The 19,585-nt window shown below is 43.0% G+C and overlaps 2 protein-coding genes across 4 annotated transcripts; both read right to left on the reverse strand.

Annotated features, from left to right (window-relative positions):
• Positions 1 to 1,392: 1,392 nt before the first annotated feature.
• On the reverse strand, positions 1,393 to 18,675 carry LOC148003439 (uncharacterized). Of its 2 annotated transcripts, none has more exons than XM_087568832.1 (5): positions 18,260 to 18,675; positions 10,830 to 11,047; positions 6,700 to 6,831; positions 5,862 to 6,045; positions 1,393 to 2,186 (listed from the first exon to the last, which is right to left on the reverse strand). In XM_087568832.1, exons 1-2 carry the CDS (start codon positions 18,596 to 18,598, stop codon positions 10,991 to 10,993), a joined length of 396 nt encoding a protein of 131 aa, XP_087424958.1. In that variant the 5' UTR covers positions 18,599 to 18,675; the 3' UTR covers positions 1,393 to 2,186; positions 5,862 to 6,045; positions 6,700 to 6,831; positions 10,830 to 10,990. The 2 variants fall into 2 exon arrangements, with proteins under 2 accessions (XP_087424958.1, XP_087424960.1); XM_087568834.1 differs by having other exon boundaries at positions 1,395 to 2,186; positions 10,830 to 10,875.
• LOC148003440 (disks large homolog 5-like) lies at positions 1,395 to 10,969 on the reverse strand. 2 transcript variants are annotated; one of them, XM_087568847.1, is made up of 5 exons: positions 9,060 to 9,253; positions 8,172 to 8,331; positions 6,700 to 6,831; positions 5,862 to 6,045; positions 1,395 to 2,186 (listed from the first exon to the last, which is right to left on the reverse strand). In XM_087568847.1, the coding sequence occupies exons 1-5, from the start codon at positions 9,187 to 9,189 to the stop codon at positions 2,181 to 2,183; spliced, it is 612 nt and encodes a 203-aa protein (XP_087424973.1). In that variant the 5' UTR covers positions 9,190 to 9,253; the 3' UTR covers positions 1,395 to 2,180. The 2 variants fall into 2 exon arrangements, with proteins under 2 accessions (XP_087424973.1, XP_087424972.1); XM_087568846.1 differs by lacking the exons at positions 8,172 to 8,331; positions 9,060 to 9,253 and adding an exon at positions 10,830 to 10,969.
• Positions 18,676 to 19,585: the final 910 nt, after the last annotated feature.

A 19,585-nucleotide genomic window follows, 5' to 3' on the forward strand; every position in this document is an offset into this window, starting at 1 on the left:
CAAAAACACACACATGGTATGCACTCATTGACAAGTGGATATTAGCCCAAATGCGCAAATTCCCCAAGATTCACAGACCAAATCAAATTCAGGAAGGATGACCAAAGTGTCAATACTTCACTCCTTCCTATAAAGGAAAAGAAGAATCACTATTGAAGGGATAGGGAGGCAAAGTTTACAACAGAGTCTGTAGGAATGGCCATTCAGAGTCTACCCCACATGTGGCCTATACATATACAGCCTTCAAACTAGATAAGGTGGATGAAGCTAAGAAGTGCAGGCTGATAGGAACTGGATATAGATGTCTCCTGAGAGGCACAGCCAGAGCATGTCAAATACAGTGGCGAATGCTAGCAGCAAACCATTGAACTGAGAACTGGACCTCAGTTGGAGGAATTAGAGAAAGATTGAAAGAGCTGAAGGGACTTGCAACCCCATAAGAACAACCATGGCTGCCAAGCAGAGTCCCCAGTGACTAAACCACTACCCAATCACTATACAGGGACTGTGCCATGGCCCCATCTGCATGTGTATCAGAGGATGGTCTTCTTGGGCACAAATGGAATGAGCAGCCCTTGGTCCTGCCTAGGCTGGGACAGTGGATGGATGGTGAAGGGAATACCTTATAGAAGAGGGGGAGGGTGATGGTATTCAGACTTATTTCTGGAAAACAAGGAAGGAATAACATTTGAATTGGAAATGAAAAATATCCAAATAAAATTCAACAACAACAATATGGTGTTTAGAGCTTCAAATAAAAAAAAAAAAACCACAATCAGGAACAGAGAATTGTATGCCTCTGGTTTTCGTCAAATATGCTCAGGGCCCAGATAGGTTCTGGGCCCAGGCTGAACCAAGCAGGTTCCTGCCGCTGACTGCTCCTCTATTCCTGTTTCCAGAGGCAGCATGCAGATTAATATTGGGCCAGAGATGTAGGAAGAGCTGGGTAGAAGTGGCTTTCTGTCCTGTGGTCTCAGGATTATCTGCATTCCTGGGTGTTCAGCAATTTCTGAACTGGGATTTGGGTGCAGGCTTCCTGATTGCTTTAAACTCCCTTATACCATGTTTATATGTCCTGGGAGGTATTACAGAAAAATTAATGTTTGTCCCATTAATTTGTTCAACACTCTCATCCACAGAGTATAATTTAGAGGTAACTATATATTTGACAGCAAGCATACACAGTGGGTAATGTATGCATGATGAAGTTGCAATACACAGAGTTGGAAATACAGTGAACAGTGACTGTATGACTGCCTTTGAATCTCAGTCTGACTGGGAAGTGATTTGATGCCCAGTCCCCATGAGAATGCAGAGATCCATCCCTCCCTGATCCCTGTGGGACTTCAGATGTTGGCACTAGTGATCAATAAAGAAGGTTCTTAAGAGTGAAGTGTTTGAGATTACTCCTTTATTGACCAGAATACATCCAGTTTACTTGATAGTAACCAGATGCAGTTAGTCAATATATACAGTCTATATCCTTATCAAAATAGAAAACAAAATGAACAAAACAACAACAACAGATTAATAACAAATCTTCAAATGAATAGAAGGAAAACCAAAAAACCAAAATAACCAAAACCGAAGCAAACTTTAAATAGAGGAATTGCGCTAAGCATTCTTTTGCTGCTCCTTTTGCAGAATAGACTTACAGCCTGTGGCTTGCCTTGGAGACATAGTAGACAAGCAGTTACTGATGGTAATAATCTTTTCAAGAGGAGTGGAAGTAGGTCTGTTATGTTGGAGTGGGGTATTAAGGAAAAAGCCTACCAATACTGAGTATAAATGATATTACAGACTTTGTTTCATAGTCTTTCCAATGTTGTGAACTGATCTCCATGAAAATCTTCTAGATGACCCATCAGGACAAGTACAAATTTACACGTGCACAGTCTTTCTGGATGACCAGCAGCTCTTGATAATGTGCATCAACACTTCGCTGGGTCCCTCCAAAAGTGCACACTTGTTGGAGAGAGCTGAGGTGAAAGTAAGGCCTATTCAATCCAAAGAAGTTAAACTAAAGGAGGAAAATGCAGTCCACAATTGCTATGGACATTACAGATGAAATGCAATAGTGGTGTATTTGCTGTGCACAATTAGTTCTCCTCCTGTAGCTCTTCTCTCCAAGGGAGATCTTGTCCTGGTCTGTGTCATGTTTGAGTTTCTGCTGGAGAACCTCAGACCTAGCAAAGCAAGGGAATAAAGATTTAGTAAGTGGTTGTCAATTCAGCTCTTCCTCTTACATCAGCTCTATTCAGTTGGACAATCCAGCATGACCTGTCAGCTGAGGTCAGTCCCTACATCCCCAAGTGTCAGAGAGTACCTGGGCTTGGATTTATATCTCACCTTTTGAAACTGCTAGCATTTGAACTGTGGACTATGCACTGTGCTGGAATTTAGAAAAAAATGAGCATATTTTGTCACTGGTCCAGGTTTATTATATTGAATAATAACATTGTAGCTGGGTCTGAATCTGAGTTCAAGAATGGTATGAGCAACCTAGAATACCATGTGGTTTCCATCTGGAGAATATGCTCAGAATTGTGGTGAAAGTTCTGATTATGTTAGCACTGAAGGAACCTGCGTAGGTTCAATTTGTAACCACTGAATCTGCAAATACACAGAGAAGCCATCTCACTTCAAATCTATGCTCACTGCATAGATCCTGTAATCACTGAGAATGTGCTCACAGCATACACAAGGAACATTAAAGTTTATTGTGATGGAGATACATAACAGCACCCCTGTAAGACTATGGTTATTGTAATGCAATTTGTGAGATGAGAGAAGAGAAAATGTCCTCAGATCTTATGAGAGAGTTAACAGGAAGAATGAAGTACAAAATACAAAGAAATCCTGAGGATTATACATATTGTGTCATGGACAAAATTCACATAAACTGTACCAGAACAATACTCTGGGTAGTTCTTTAGGTGACTGATGGTGAAAACCTTGTCAGTGGTCAGTCATCCAAAAAGGATAGTTATATAGGGAAAGGAAATCCAATAGGCTTCTGCCAGTCTGTGTTCCTACCTGATCTCAAAAATATCAGAATGCTTCTACAATGTTCCTCCCAAGCCACTTTCCTGGTTGATCGGTTCTTTCTGTTTCAGAATGTCCTGCATTCTTTCCTCTAATCCTTCCTTATTCTGGTCATCAAATGAGTGTACTGTCAATGGAAGCATGCATGCATGTGTGCACACACAAACACACACACAGACACACAGACACACTAATACTAACTCGCAAACACACAAGCCATTTGTGTTTATAAAATATAAACATAGTACATTGCAGTGTTGACTTTCCCTTTTAATGCTTAATATAATGATTCCCCAGGATACTCTGGAGGCATAAAAACAAATGTTGAGTGGGTTATGAACATAGTGGCCATAGCCTATAGACAGCTGAGTCAGTGATGTACTGTCCTCCCATAAACCGACATAGAATCAGGGTTCCTTCCCTATCACCAATCTGGCTTAGCAGGTTCCCAAGGCTGTGTAGAGAAGTCTTGTTTCCCAGCAAAGGATCATATGTTGGTGGTGGACTAGACTCCTATTCTTGATCACTGTTTCAGACTTTCCCAATAGAGTGCAGCTTCTTCTAATAGGAGCTCTCTTTACCATACCCTGAGTGACTTCATGCCCAAAGCTATGCCCCCAGAATCATAGGAAATCTCCATAACCAGGATCCCTATGAACAATGTTTCTACCTCTAATGTGATTGTGTCACAGATATTTGGAGTAAATAAATAAATGCTTACATGGATTATCTCACACTGAGTCATAGTCCATTGAAGGGCTCCAACCTCTCCTACAGGTTCCCTCCTTGGACCACTACAACCCAGATGTGCTCTAGTTGCTCTAGTTGGACACCTATTCTTTTCTCTGGGATCACTGGGTCAACTAAAACTTCTGTTCCACTTAAAGAACATGGCTTCTCACAGGCCTTTCTGATGGTCCACTAACAGACCCGTCTGAATTTCATCATTTCTCCTGACTCCATTGAGGCTGAAATTAAGTGAGAGAAAATGATGTTGGTGACAGCACTTGCAGAATGCTACACAGATAACATAGGGGAGTGCTTTAGATTATCTGCGCACCTAAAGGGTCTCCTGCAACTGCCCTGTTCTTGCACCACAGCATAGCTATGGGGCATTTTCTGGATGACGATACAACTCCAAGCAACTCAAATTCTCAATGAATAAAATCCAAGCCAAACTCCCAGGGGAAGCTGTAGTGTGCCAAGGTAGCTGGAAAGAAATGGTAGCAGGCAATGTGGAAAGCAACCTTGGAGAAGACACAGTGAGTGACACAACATTCCAGTGGGCTTTCACCATTCACAAAGAACAGAGAAGGACCATAAATCAATGGATTTTATAAAGCAGCCCCCCCTTACCTCCATGTACTCCATTCCTTTGATGTGCTCCAAAGGATTTCCATGCAGACCAGTCATTTTTCCCTAATCACTTGAAAATCTAACTTTACAAGTGTGTTGGGTTCTTTTGCTGTACAGAGCTAGGTGGAGATTCCAAGTGATTGTGGTGCTATATTTGATATTCATGGAGGCAAAGTGAACTCTTAGATTCTTTTTCTCATGGAACATGGCAATAGAGACTCACCTGTGCAATTATGCACAGGGAAACACACACGCACACACACATACAAACACACACACACACACACACACACACACACACACACACACACACACACACACACACAAAAGAACCCATACTAGAAACACTTGAAGAATCATCCAGAATTAAACCCACAACATGAGAATAAAAATGCTGAGCCACAGCTGGTACACACACACAGGCACACACACACACACAGTCACATATACACACACTCACTAACACACACTCACGCACACAAACACACACATACTCTATCACACACACATACAGACACACACACAAACAAGCACAAACAGACACACACACACAAACAAGCACAGACACACACACACACACACACACACACACACACACACACCCCAAAAATCGCAAGTCGACAGAAAACAATGAAGATCCGATCATACTGGAGGAACAACATAATATAGACTATTCAAAGCAAGTATTTTAAGAGAGAATCACTACTCAGCCATTTTTCCGAAGAGGAACAAAAAGGCCTAGATAGCACTCTTCTTGATGAGAATGGGGGTAGATAACTCTGTTCTTGAAGTCTCAAATCTCTCATGCCAATTGTCAGGTTTTGAGAACACCTTTCCACATCCCTGCTTTTCCAAGCATCTACCGAGTATGAGGTGAAGATATGAACTCTCCAGGAACACTCGAACAAAACAGGCTGATATGCTGCTACTCATTCTCTGTCAGGTACCCATGATTTAGGAAGCATGAAGAGATGGTCTTGATATACAGGGAAAATGGTGGAGAAAGAACAAATCCACCAAAAGATGACAATGACAACCATTTCTTTGGCATTTCCACCAGGCTCTCCTCCTTCTAAACTATTTAGTTCCTGGAATCTCACAGGACCCCTGCAAAGAAAGTGGGCTCTGGGCTTTTGCTTCATCCCTCAAAGCCCTGCTCTAGTCTAAAGAGGGGCTCCCACATAGCACCCTCCACACACATGGCATGTAGTGCTGTGATATGTGATCAACCCATGTCCCTTAATAAACTGCAGATTCTCGAAGAGCAGGAGCATTTGCTTTCCAAACATGCAGTTCCTTGAAGAGGGGCTATCTCCACAGAAAGCCTTGTAAACCATCACATAAATGAACACTTGGATGAGACCTAGGTCAGGACATAGATCCGTCAATAGACAGTTACATTGGTTGTCTAGGTTTATGGTAAGACATGAGGACAGCCTGACCCTGAGTCCTAACCCTACCTGCTGTTGCTTGGCACTGGGGTCACAGATGTTCATTCCGGCCTCTTCACAGAGCCTCTTTGCCTCCACAGAGGATGCTGGCAGTTCAGTCTGCTCCACCAGCAGTTTTCTCTTCTCATTCAGCAAAATCTGTATATTGTTCTTCAATTGAGCTTGTTCACGCAGGAGCTGGGAGTGCCTCACGCTGAACCACAAACAAAAAATGGTAAATCCCAGCCAGCTTCTATTTGCCTGTCACTCTTGCAAGTACAATCATCCCTTCAAGGGTCCTCATCCCCAGAAATCCCCAGACTAGAGCCACACTATACAAGTTAGCACCAATTAGAGGAGGTCAAATCCAGAGGACACATTCCCTGTGAATGAAAGTACTTCTGAAAATCCTGACACTAAGACGGTTTATATAAATCAAGGTAGAATAAATGGTCCATAAGGGAGCTCATATGTCCATAGTATGCTGAAATCATCTGCAAGTAGAGGTCAAAGCCCCTCTGAGGGAGGATAGAAGACCCAATAGCTATACAGTCTTTCCATGTGTTTCTCATGGATCACAGATCTTTAAATCTCCTGTCAGAGTCCTAGAGATTCAGAGTTGATTGATATTCCCATCATGGTGCAAAGGATCCTTAATGGGGAAAATAACAATTGGAGGGTCTTCTACACCCTTCACATGTAGGACAACTGAGTCCAAGAGCTACAAATCTAAGACCCTTGCCAGGAGGCAGGCTTCTTGTTAAGAGTCAGACACCATGGAACCAGAGCCCTGACTTTGGTTCAAAGTCATACAGGACAGAAGCACTCCCAGCCTAGTGCTGGGTTCTCATCTCTGTCAGCGACTCACCGGTAGGAACTGTTCACTTGTATGAGCTCCTTGTACCTCTCCATGGCATCACTTATTGAGTTGGTCATCATTTGCATAGCCATCATTCTCATCTCATGTTCAGATTGAAGGACTGGCAATTCGACCTCCAGCCTGGGTTAGGTCATGGCCAAAGGAACAAATAATGTTTTGAACTCACGATTTCAGAATTAGGAGAAATGTAAATAAAAAATATATAATAAAAAAGTTCAAATTCAAGGAATGGTGGAAGGGAAGAAAGTGGCAAAGTCAAAAACCAGACCAAAACCCAACAGTGAGACTCAATCCACAGAAAATATTTCCTTGTAAATAAGCAAATTTTGTTTTGAAATAAGGACTCCTTAAAAGCCTGGGGAGATATGGTTCTGCAAAGACTCACTATATAGGAGGGGGCAGAGCCTGAGACCTGCCTGTTTGGAATAACAACTGTCAAGAATTTATTCCCACAGTGACCATTTCTAGGTCACAATAAACCATCACTGGAGAGTTAAAAAAATAAAACACTAAAGATCAAAGCAGGTAAAAAAAATTAGGTGAAATCAGACGGTTCTCTTAATTACTTAAACCCAGTATATAGCACATACTTGCTCCTTTGAAGTAGTTGTACTGGTTAAGTTTATTATCCTGGGCACAGGGCAACAGAGTCACGGTACCAACTGGAGGGACCTGACCTTCAAGAGCTGGCCAGGTGAGCATGATGGAATTGACTAGTTCAGGAAGAAGATTCCTCCAGTCTGTGCCACAGCTTTGGGCCGAAGAGAAAGCTGTGATGACATTTCTCTTGTTTTGAAAGCAGGTATACTCAATCCTTGGTTTCTATCGTTACATGAATTCTCAGAGGGCATAACTAAGTTTGACAGGGAAGAGGATTTATAGCACCTCCTCCCCTCGGGAGAGTCCTGGGTGCCACCAAGGTATACAGAAGGAGCAAAGTGCTCTTTTGATCAGTGTGGGCCTCCACATACTCATCACTATCATGACCTGCAAGCTGTTGGTCAAACAAATCCTCAGACCCCATCAAAGGTCCCAGACGTCCTGATCCTGAGTAAAACACCACATATACTTCCACATACATACATACCAACCCATATCCAAACACACTTAGAATGCCAACTACATCCATGGAGGTGCCATAGAATCAGTGTATAATGAACAAATCCAGAGGAAAGAGTGATGACGTGCAGGCATTTCATTCACTCCCACAGTTGCAGCAAGTGTGACAAGGTCCTTCTAGCTGCTGACAGAACCAATGCCTCTCCAACCACCTCAGGCTAAACTACAAAAAAGGTTAACCCTAAACACACACAGCACCTAGCTTATCTCACAAGCAAATGCCTGCCAAATCTCCTTAAATTCCAGGATGAGAGGTGAAACTCTCACATGCTACGAGGAAATCTCGGGTTAGCAGAGAGAGAGCACAAGAATGTGAACAGGTTACTGGGCATAATGACTACCTGTGGTCCCAATCATCATAGATATAAAGGTCCAGGATTTGATAAAGTTCATCCCTCTCGAATTGACACTTCTGGATTTCAAATTTGAGTTCCTCCAGTTCCTCTAGAAGCTCCTCTTGCTTACTGATGACATTTTGGGATGATGCCTTCCTACCAAAATCTGTAGAATTCAACCCAAGTGAATTTGCATATTTGATGGCCCACGGGCAGAAAAGATCATTCTGAATCCCAAAAGGAGGTTGAGGAAGGGGAAATAGTAGATACTGGGAGAATCCCTGAAAGAGCAGAAAAGCTTTCTTAAAGGTGGATTTTTAAGCTATGTCCCTCTTCCCAACCTCTAATGCCATACACGTGCCACACTCACTATTACAGGACCCCTCACCCTGAACAGTATAACCTGACTGATACATGAACATCTGGGACGTTGTTATCTCATATCAGATGTGGTGCAGTTAATCCTGGAGTTCATAATGACTTCATAATGCTTAGCACCATCAAGCTCTAATCATCTGTGTTGCAGCCCAAAGTGTCTGAGCACTCAATTCATGACTAGGGGTGCGTCCTTCCTTGTTCTCGCCATCAGAGACTTATGTAACCTACAGTAATCTAGAGGATGAAGTGCTTCAACTCCCAACCATGGATCGTCACATTGTTAATCTCACAGTGCCTCCTCCTGCCATTCATTGACACTCACATTTAAAAAGCTTCAAGAAAAGACACTGAAGGCTTACCACTTTCTGGCTTTCTCTCAAATTAAAGATTAGAAACTCCTGAGTCTTGGTTTGCCTTAGAGAAATCCCAAGGCTCCTGCTTGTAAGGCCTAGTCTTAGAAGGCACATCTCAAACCTACCTCCTTGAGGATGTTCCCCAACTCTGCCCACGACTCACCAAGCCTTCCCCAGAATGATTTCCTCCTTCCTGTTTCACTAGAGAGGGGGTCAGCTTCCCTCTGACCTAGTGTGGTCTCTCCTTGATCTCCCCTTTCCTTCTGAAATAGCCTGAGCAGCTGGCGAAACATGCCTGTTTGTGAACCCAAAGGGAACTGAAGAAATATCCCAAAGGCAGTTGGTGTCACCACAACACTGGTGACATCACAGAAGATTCTAGGGATCTCTTAGATACAAAAGATTGTCCAGTGAAGGGCTTACTGATGATGTCACTGGAAACTTCTATGGCCTACCTACTAACCAACTCTCTCCAAAGTGATGAATTTCTGTGGAGACCCTTTCCTCCAGTCTCTCATGTGTCACTGGGAATACCATTTGGCAACCTCTGTTTCAAAGCTAGATGTTTCTCTCTGCTTCATTAGAAGTCAACAATGCTTTTGCTGGGTAGAGTTGCTTACAACCCTGAATTGGAGAACAGATTTTTCTTAGCACCCAAATCTCTAGGGGCCAAGGAGGGGGCAGTTTTTTCTTAAAAGTAAATCTACTACCCGAGACAATGCATCTGACATACATTTCAATTCCTAAGCTTTTCCCTTTTTGTGGAGGCCAATATGTTTCTTCAATACCTCTGAATATATAAAACCGAGAAATAGTTGATTAGTGTGCAGTCCTTGACAGCTGACATTATTTCCAATTACATATCCATGTATTTCACAAAATCAATGGTCTATAATCCTAATTTTTTTTGCAATAAAAACTCCTTTTTCTTGGGAACATAGGGACCAACTACAGGGCATATATAAAATAATAAATTTCTTTCCCTTTTATATATTAAGTAGGGCATCCTCCCTTTCTCAAACATAACAAGACAATTAAAGTGGACGTCAGTGAGCAAATGTCAACTTGGAGCTTGTGTTACTATATTGTAACCACATAGCCATCACTTCTCCAATATCATTCCTCCTGAATAGGCAAGTCTAGGCATGAGAATATTGGGGGCTGCACCATGATCCTTTACTGCTACCAAACATAAGAGTCAGGAGGATGGGAAGGGAGTGGAATGGCCTGAGTTCAGGTTGAAGCTCAATTTTAATGGGTCCATAAGTTCAGGAGGGAGTCCATTTGGCATTGTTATAATATAGATTCTGTCTTCTTATCCTTGGTGTTATAATTCCACCTGAATGTGTGCTATAATGCCACCCCACCTCACAGATGTAAGAGTGAAAATCATGTCTGACCTTTCTGGGAAGAACTCTGCCTTTTACTACCATCTAGAGTTATACAACATCACTTTACAAAGCTCAGAAAAGAGGGGTGCAGATGTGCATCCCTTAGAAGTTGAGGATCTTTACTTCTAATTAAGGCACATGTTTTTCCTATGTAATTTTTCCCTTGCTCTTTTACTAATGGTGGCTGACTTCTTTCCTGGCCTGAGGTAAACTGGAGTCCAATCTTTTGGATTACCGAACCTTCTATTTTTGAGATGACAGGCCCACCAAGGGTCCTACTGCAGACAGAAGGTATGAATAAGTCTCATGGGCTGGAGTAAGTTAAAAACGTCTGTGACAACAAAGAACTGATTAAGAAAACAAGAGCCCAGCTGCTCATCAAGATCACAGTTGTATGATACTAAGAAAAGGTGAATAGGGCATCAGGTGAAAAGATAAATTAATTAGGAGGTCATAGGCCTAGAAGGGTTATCCTTTGCTCTCAGTGGAGCTGCCCTTCTTTCTGCCATTCCTAGCCCTCTGCCACAGGACCAGAGACTTACCCAAACAATTGGCTGGCCTTGCTCAAACACCTGGCAGGGCTTCTCCCTGTAGAATAGGAAATGCAGAGTCCATGAGGATTCACCAAGAGGTCTCCTCCACACAGGTTCCTTGTTGTCAAAGGGAAATGTTCCTGCAGAATCCTGCCATGGCAGCAGGAATTTCAACCTGGCTGCTCTTGGTTCAGCTCACTGGGTGCAGGCCTGAGGCCCAGGGGTATCTGGGGAAAGAAGTAGCAGGCACTACCTCACAGCTCTCTCTTTGTTGGATGCAACTGCTAGGACTGTGATAGGACTTTTGTTTCTTTGTGTGTTTATTATAAATACCTACAAAGCTGATTAAAGTTGTAACATGCCTTCATACCCAGAGTGCAGAATGTTTTTAAATCGTTGTTGTTCCTGTTTTAGGTTTGGATTTTGTTTTTTCATCCCCTCAGGAAATTTCCCTGTACTTAGAATGTTAAGCACAGGCTTGGGAGGCATCAATTATTCAAGTTAGCCAAAGCTTTTGTTCTCACCATCACTCCACAGATGATGCCATTAAGTACTTTGAAATAAGAAAACAGTTATAGAGAAGTAAATTAACCTGTAAGCTATCACAGAAGAAACACATCATGATTGTGGAATGGCACCCCAGTATTTTGTATTTCCTAAGTTATTTTTATTTTAAACTTTTTTTCTATTTCTTTTTTTTTCTTTGTTTTTTTCCTTTTTTTTCCGGAGCTGGGGACCGAACCAAGGGACTTGTGCTCGCTAGGCAATCGCACTACCGCTGAGCTAAATCCCCAACCCCTATTTTAAACTTTTTTATTGGATTTTTTGGGTACATTTCATTTTTTTTAAATCCTTAAAGGTATCTTTTATTCCTCTCCTCCCATTTACACGGTGGAATTTCACCTGTGATTGTTAGTCCAGATAGTTAGGTCAATGGCTTAGATATCACCTTGGCCTAGTTTCCTTGGCATAAGCTGAGTTAGAAGCAGACTCAAAGATTCAGGACTCAACAAATAATGAATTCCACTACATCTGGATCCCTAGACTCACAGCCAGGAAGGGACTGTATTTCCATTCACTATTAAAAAAAAAGATGCAGTTCATTAACATGTAAAAAATTTCTCACGTATATTAAAGTGTTTACCATGATCATACAGTTTTTCAAATACCTGGCATTCATCTTTTTCCAAGTCCTAAAATTTCTTTTTTATTCACATTTTCTTTTTTTGATTATCTATGTATTATTATCATTTTTTAAAATTTTAGTTTTTTTAATAGATATATATTTTTTATTCATACGTTATTCCCTTTCCCAGCTTTTGGTCCATAAGCTGCACTGCCGTGCCCTCTCCCATATCTATGGTCCCCCAATCCACGCCACTTAGAAACACCTTCCTGGACATTCCCCTGCACTGAGGGTCCCACCTTGTTAAGAACAAGGTCTTCCCCTTCCACAGGTGCCCCAACAAGCCTATTCTCTCCTACATATGCAGTTGGACCCCTGGGTCAGTCCATGAATAGTCTTTTGCTAGTGGTTTATTTGGTTGGCATTGCTGTTCTTATGGGGTTGCAAGTCCTTCAGCTCTTTGAATCCTTCTTTTAATTCCCATAAAGGGCGTCGTGTTCTCAGTTCAGTAGTTTACTGCCAGCACTGACCTCTTTATTTGACATGCTCTGGATGTGTCTCTCAGGGGAGATGTATATCAGGTCCCTTTCAGTAAGCACTTTTTAGCTTCATCAATCTTACCTAGTTTTGGTGGTTGTATATATATGGGCCACTTGTGGGGCAGGCTCTCAATGACTGTTCCTTCAGTCTCTGCTTTAGATTTGGCCTCCATATCCCCTCCTATGGATATTTTTGTTCCCCATTTTAAGAACGAGTGGGAGCATCTGCACTTTGGTCATCCTTCTTCTTGAGCTTCCTGAGATCTGTAGATTGCATCTTGGGTAATTCGAGGTTTTGGTCAATATCTACTTATCAATGAGTGCATATTGTCAATGAGGGGTGCTGAGAATCTGGAAGAGAATGGGGGACAATGACGTGACAAAGGACTCCAAGACAAGAGTCTGATCAAGGCGACAATTTTATTTTTCCCAAGGCTGAATTTGTACCATAAAATGGGTAACAGAGAGGGGGGGAATTAAGAAACATTTACGCAAGCCAAGGACACAATATTCATGTGGTCAGAGAATCGGCTGATGTTGACAGGTTGTCAGAAAGGTCACAGGTTTGTAATATCTATTAGACAGCAGGATGTTGTTTTTCAGAAAGGTTACAGGTCATGACATTGGGTATCTTAACGTCACACGTTATCATATGATTATTCATCTTGACCACCACATTTGTATTAGTCTTCTGCAGCTGGCTGGGGATTTTCCATCAACCCCGTCATACTTAATGCTAACCATAATAATAACATCAATAATGGAGGGCTTCAAGGCCATTGCTCCCAACAGCATACCAAGTGTGTTTTTCTGTGATTGGATTACCTCACTGTGTATGATATTTTCTAGTTCTTTCCATTTGCCTATGAATTGAACGTAGTCATTATTTTTGATAGCTGAGTGGTGCTCCATTGTGTAGATGTACCACATTTTTCGAATCCATTCCTCTGTTGAAGGGCATCTGGGTTCATTCCAGCTTCTGGCTATTATGAATAAGGCTGCTATGAACTTAGTGGAGCATGTACGTTGTTGTATGTTCGAGCATCTTTTGGGTACATGCCCAGGACAGGTATAGCTGTGTGCTCAGGTAGTGCAATGTCCAATTTTCTGAGGAACCTTCAGACTGATTTCCAGAGTGCTTGTACCAGTTTGCAATCCCAGCAACAATGGACGAGTGTTCCTCTTTCTCCACGTCCTCCCCAGCCTCTGTTGTCACCTGAGTTTTTGATCTTAGCCATCCTGACTGGTGTGAGGTGGATTCTTAGGGTTGTTTTGATTTGCATTTCCGTGATGACTAAGGATGTTGAGCATTTCTTTAGGTGCTTTTCAGCTATTTGATATTCCTCAGCTGAGAATGTTTTCTTTAGCTCCGTACCCCATTTATTAACAGGGTTGTTTGGCTCTCTGTAATCTAACTTCTTATGTTTTGTGTATACTTTGGATATTAGCCCTCCTTCAGATGCAGGATTGGTAAAGATTCTTTCCCAATCTGTTGGTTGCCTTTTTGTCTGAATGACACTGTCCTTTGCCTTACACAAGCTTTTCAGTTTTATGAGGTTCCCCCATTTGTCGATTCTTGATCTTAAAGCATAAGCCATTGGTATTTTGTTTAGGAAATTTTCCTTAGTGCTCATGTCTTCGAGACTCTTCCCTACTTTTTTTCTATTAATTTTAGTGTATCTGGTTTGATGTGGAGGCCCTTGATCCACTTGGACTTAGGCTTTGTACAGGGTAATAAGAATGGGTCAACTTGCATGCTTCTCTACCTGTTGACCTCCAGTTGAACTATTTGTTAAAACTGCTATCTTTCTTCCATTGGATGCTTTAACTCCTTTGTCAAAGATCAAATGACCATAGGGGTGTGTGTTCATTTCTGTGTCAATTAGGTTCCACTGATCTGCCTGTCTGCATGCCAATACCATACAAACTATTGCTTTGTAATACTGCTTGAGATCAGAGATGGTGATTCCCCCAGAAGTTCTTTTATTGCTGAGTATAGTTTTTGCTATCCTGGGTTTCATGTTATACCAAATGACGGCAAATTGCACTTTATAAAGAATTGAGTAGGAATACTGATGGTGATGGCATTGAATCTGTAGATTGCTTTTTGCAAAATGGCCATTTTTTACCATATTCATCCTGCCAATCTATGAGCATGGGAGATCTTTCAATCTTCTGAGATCTTCTTCAATTTCTTCAGAGATTTGAAGTTCTTGGCATACAGATTTTTTACTTGCTTGGTTCAAGTAACAGCAAGTTATTTTATATTATTTGGGACTGTTGTGAAGGGTGTCATTTCCTTAATTTCTTTCTCAGCCTGTTTACCCTTTGAGTAGAGGAAGGCTACTGAATTGTTTGAGTTAATTTTATACTCGGCCAGTTTGCTGAAGTTGTTGATCAGGTTAAGTAGTTCTCTGGTGGAATTTTGGTGTTGCTTAAGTAGACTATCATATCATCTTCAAATATTACTATTTTGACTTCATCCCTTCTAATTTTTATCCCTTTGACCTACTTTCATTGTTTGATTGCTATGGCTAGGACCTTAAGTACCATATTGAAAATGTAGGGAAAGGGTGGGCAGCCTTGTTTAGTCCCTGATTTTAGTGGGATTCCTTCAATTTTCTCAGTTTAGTTTGATGTTAGCTACTGGTTTGATGTATTTTGCATTTTCCTATATTTAGATATGGGCCTTGAATTCCTGATATTTCCAGGACTTTATTAATGAAAGGGTATTGAATTTTGTTAAATGATTTCTCAGCATGTAATGAAGTGATCATGTGTTTTTTTTTCCTTTGAGTTTGTTTATATGGTGAATTTCGTTGACGGATTTCTGTATATTAAACCATCCCTGCATCCTTGCCATGAATCCTACTTGATCATGATGGATGATTGTTTGGATGTGTTCTTGGATTCAGTTTGCAAGAATTTTATTGAGCATTTTTGCATCAATATTCATAAATCAAATAGGTCTGAATTACTCTATCTTTGTGTGGTTTAGGTATAAGAGTAATTGTGCCTTCAGAGAAGGAATTTGGTAGTGCTCTCTCTGTTTCTATAACTGGTAAGCCTAAAACCCCCTGTTCCTGAAACTAACAGAACTTACAGAAAATACATACTTTCTTATCATTCCTCCTCCCCGATGGTCAGTGATTTATTGAGCACCTACTACGATCCTAGCACTGTGCATCTAAGGGTGTAATGGTGAATAAAAAACTTTAAGAAAAAGCTTCATTAAGGAATAAAGAAAAATGAAACATAATTTTGAAACTCAGAGTTAAATATAAGCAATACCACCATTTCTTTAACTGGTGATTTCTGAAAAACTCATCATTTTTTCCATGGGCTCCTACAGTAATGACACTAAGCCTTGATTTTGTAAGACACAAATAGGCAACTCACACTTCATTCTTGGCTCTCAAAACTGTCAAAGGGAACAACACTGTTGCTGTCCATTGTGCTTCCCTATCAATCCTGCTATGGATGGTAATACATTCCAGTCTTTTTAATGTGTAAACAGGCCACCACTTGAGGGGAAAGGTTATTACAATTACCCAAACCGGTATATTCTCTAAAATTTTCACATAGCATTTTACTGATATCACAATGCAAATTCACCACAGATATTTAACCAATGAAAACAGAAATATTGAATAGCTCTGCAAATAGGATCAATGATTATATACACTTGAAAAGAACTATCATGGAAACAAATGATGTTATAGGAGAAAAGATACATCATTAAAAGGTACAGAAGCAGCAAAAAAGACACTACATTTCTTGGTTTAAAAGTTAGGTGATACACTTGATCTTTAAAGACAGGCAATGTATTTGATCTTAAAGCCCTTAAACTGTGCCCTGTCCACATAGAAACTGCAGTAGATGGCAATATTTTGTAAGATTTATTTATTTATATGTGAGACAATGCATCTTTCTTCAGACACACCAGAAGAGGGCATCGGTACTCCTTACAGATGGTTGTGAGCCAACATGTGGTTGCTGGCATTTGAACTCAGGAACTCTGGAAGAACACTTGGTGCTCTTACCCACTGAACCATCTCTCTAGCCCTCACAATGGCCTCTTACACAGCATCACTTGGTCTATTTCACTAGATGGATCCAGGGTGATAACAGAGAAACTTTCACAGTTCCTGAGCACTTCTGAGTTCAAACACCACCAGTGCCCACTCTGTGCTGTTGGCACATTCTGACCTTCTGCTAAGGGTTGTCAGCCACAAAAGGGACGGGTTAGCCCCAGACAGCATTCACTGCCCAATCCTAAAAACCCCCTCGATTCTGAAAAAGCCACATTCCATGCTGGCTCCGTATTTGAGGAAGCCAAATGGTTGATCTGGCTCAAGGCTCTACTTTTCTTAGCTCATCAACTTTCTTTTTCCTGTTCTTGTCACAAATATTTTTTTATGCTGCAACTACACTGCAATGTGTGAAGGAAACCACCATAAACTCTGGGTGTCACCTCTTGAAATTTAAAATTCACAAAACAATTCATGGCTTTCTAATCAGCACCATGGAAAATAAACAAAAACAAGCAAAACCATTCCAAAGGAACTTGCTGATCTGGAGGTCTGCTCATAGCAGGCAGGAAAGAATTAAATCATGGAGAACTGTAATCTCTCAGAGCTTTGGAGGCTAAAAAAGAGGAAATCTCTGTTTATGTTCCCTTTCTCCGAGTAATTGAAGGAGGGTATTTTACATCCTCAAAATACAATCTCTTGCAAGGGGCAACCAATTACAAAGTAGATCAGAAGAAATCTATTAAATAATACATTCATTGCCTGAGGTTTTTAGAAAATATTTTCCCACGATCCCCATCCTTTAACATACAATTGAAACTGAAAGAGCGTACCCCTAAACGGGGAGCCGCCTCTCTCGCTCCAATCGCGGGGTGGGGTGCCCCCAGAAATCACGAGTAGCCATTCTTGATGTAACAGCAAGAGGTAGCTTTTGTTAACGAGATCTCGGTTCTTAGCGGGATCCTGGGTCGACACGTATCTCACACAGGAGACAGAGGAATCGACCCCGAGCTTCCAAACTCGGGGGTTTATATAGGGGCATTCGCGCGGTTACACATGATTGGTCAATTCAAAAGGTGCACGGTTACTTTCGGCTCGAAATGACATCAGCAAGGAGTATGTGTTATCTAGCAGCTCGGCAGGCAGGTAGGGTGGCTCATCTCACTCAGGGGGGTGAAGGAAGGGGAGGGGGTGGCTACGGATGGTCAATGTCCTTGGGGCTGATAGCTGGTTTGGCAAGTCCTGTCTCTGGCTCTCCCTCAGGCACGTCCGACCCTGCACATCCGGACTCTGACAATGAGCAACCTTTATGAAACTCTAGTTCTGCACATTCGGGCTCTGACAATGAGTAACCTTTATGAAACTCTAGTTCTACAAAACATTACAGGGAGTGTGCCACCAGGATAAGCTGCCTCTGAAAAGCCTGTCCTGCCCTGGCAGGTACAGGTCATTTAATTCTAAGTCAATCTGGAGAGAGGTGACAGCCCCAAAATGCTCTGGGGATGTCAGAGCACAGCTCTCATGCACACTCCAGATGACCTCTCCATTCTTTCCCAATGCCATGGGCTTTCCAATTCCTGCTTCAGCTCTCCATACATCCCTGAACCCTCCCTTCCCCTACCCAATGGGCTCACTTTGCATTGCCTCCTTCTGCCACTGCTTTTCCAGGACAGGGGGATGGGGGGGGGGGGGGGGGGGGGGGGGCAGAACGAGCCTAAGGAGGGAAGCGGGTCTCCTACCTACCTTGTGTCTGCTGCTCTGGTGGTGCAGCCGGCCCTGCTTGCTGCTTGCTGTCCCTGGGGACCAGACCAGAGGTCGGGCTAGGGGTCCGCACGAGCACCACGCCTCGAGGTCCCCCGGCAGGGCTTGCCTGGGCTTCGTTCCTGGACACTGCAAGGCTTCAGTCTCCGTTGGAAACCCCGCCGCTGTCATAGCCCGCCCTCCCGTGGCCGAGGTGACCCCCAACGCCTTTACCGCCCCCTTCCCTGGCCGCTTCTTCTGCTTTTTCTTTTCTTTTTTTCTTTTCTCTTTTTGTTCGCGTTGTGGCGCCTGCGAAGAGCTCGCCTCCAGCAAGGAGGACATCGTGCAGGCAGAATCACCTCTGGGCCCTGCCGGGGTCGGAGAGGGAGAGAGAGGAGTCAGCTTGGGCGGCGGCGCCCCGGCTGCCGGCACCTGCGGAAGGAAAACTCGCCCAGGCACACGCGCTGCTGCCGGCGCCAAATATAACGCGCCCGCCCCGCCCCCTCAGGCCTCGCGCTCACCCACGAGCTCCGCGTGCCCTGAGGCCGGGCTCGGGCGCGGTCGAGCGGCGGGGTGGGAAGGACACGTGTGCCCACTCCGCGGTGCAGGCAACACCGGGAGGCAGGACACCGGGAGGCGTGTGGTGTGGGGCTCCGGGCTCCGCCCAGGCCCGTCAGTCCCCCCTCAGGGCTCTGCGGTGGCCCAGGGCGGCTTCTGCGGGCCCTGGGACCACCGTGACCTACCCGAGGCCATTGCCTCCGGAGCTTCTCGCTGCCCCAGGCTCCTGGCTTGGACATTGTGATTGTGGTTGCCACTCTCCTAGGCTGGCTCAGCAGGGCGCAAGCCACCACCACCTTTCCTCACCTGAAGGCATCCTGATGGGGCTTCAGAGCCCAGGTCCAGCAGGCGAGCCTCAGGGCACGGGGCCATGGTCTTGGCTCTGCACCTTGTTGCCAGCCCCACACACATATGGCAGCATCACACATATGGCTCCTTCTACCAACCGCCACTAATTACCATTTGGACATTCCATCACAGTGTTCTCAAGAAGAAAGATTGTAAACAAACACAAAAAGAATGAAATTTAAAATCTTTTTTATCAGGCTGGAGAGATGGCTTGGTGATTAAGAGCGCTGCTTCTCCATTGCTCCCAAGTACAATTCCCAGCAACCACATGGTGACCTACAACTATCTGTAGTGGGATCCAATGCCCTCTTCTGTCTGAAGCTCTCTTCAGACATGCAGGCACACTGGCAAACAGAGTGCTCATGTACATAAATAAATAAATCTTTAAAAATAAAGCCTTCTAATCAGTTAATGTATCTACAT

The sequence above is a fragment of the Rattus norvegicus genome, chromosome 9 (genome assembly GCF_021556685.1).
Source record: "Rattus norvegicus strain SHRSP/BbbUtx chromosome 9, alternate assembly SHRSP_T2T, whole genome shotgun sequence".
In the NCBI taxonomy this organism is placed as follows: Eukaryota; Metazoa; Chordata; class Mammalia; order Rodentia; family Muridae; genus Rattus; species Rattus norvegicus.

What these genes read in the sequence shown, in the direction of transcription:
- LOC148003439 (XM_087568832.1), bottom strand. Translation starts at nt 18,598, where the DNA reads ATGTCCTCCTTGCTGGAGGCGAGCTCTTCGCAGGCGCCACAACGCGAA. An exon ending in ACCAGAGCAGCAGACACAAG is followed by an intron (nt 11,048 to 18,259) that starts GTAGGTAGGAGA and finishes TTCTTTCCCCAG; the next exon opens with ATACCCCTGGGCCTCAGGCC.
- LOC148003440 (XM_087568847.1), bottom strand. Translation starts at nt 9,189, where the DNA reads ATGTTTCGCCAGCTGCTCAGGCTATTTCAGAAGGAAAGGGGAGATCAA. An exon ending in ATCATTCTGGGGAAGGCTTG is followed by an intron (nt 8,332 to 9,059) that starts GTGAGTCGTGGG and finishes TGAATTCTACAG; the next exon opens with ATTTTGGTAGGAAGGCATCA. An exon ending in CAAGTGAACAGTTCCTACCG is followed by an intron (nt 6,046 to 6,699) that starts GTGAGTCGCTGA and finishes TTTGTGGTTCAG; the next exon opens with CGTGAGGCACTCCCAGCTCC.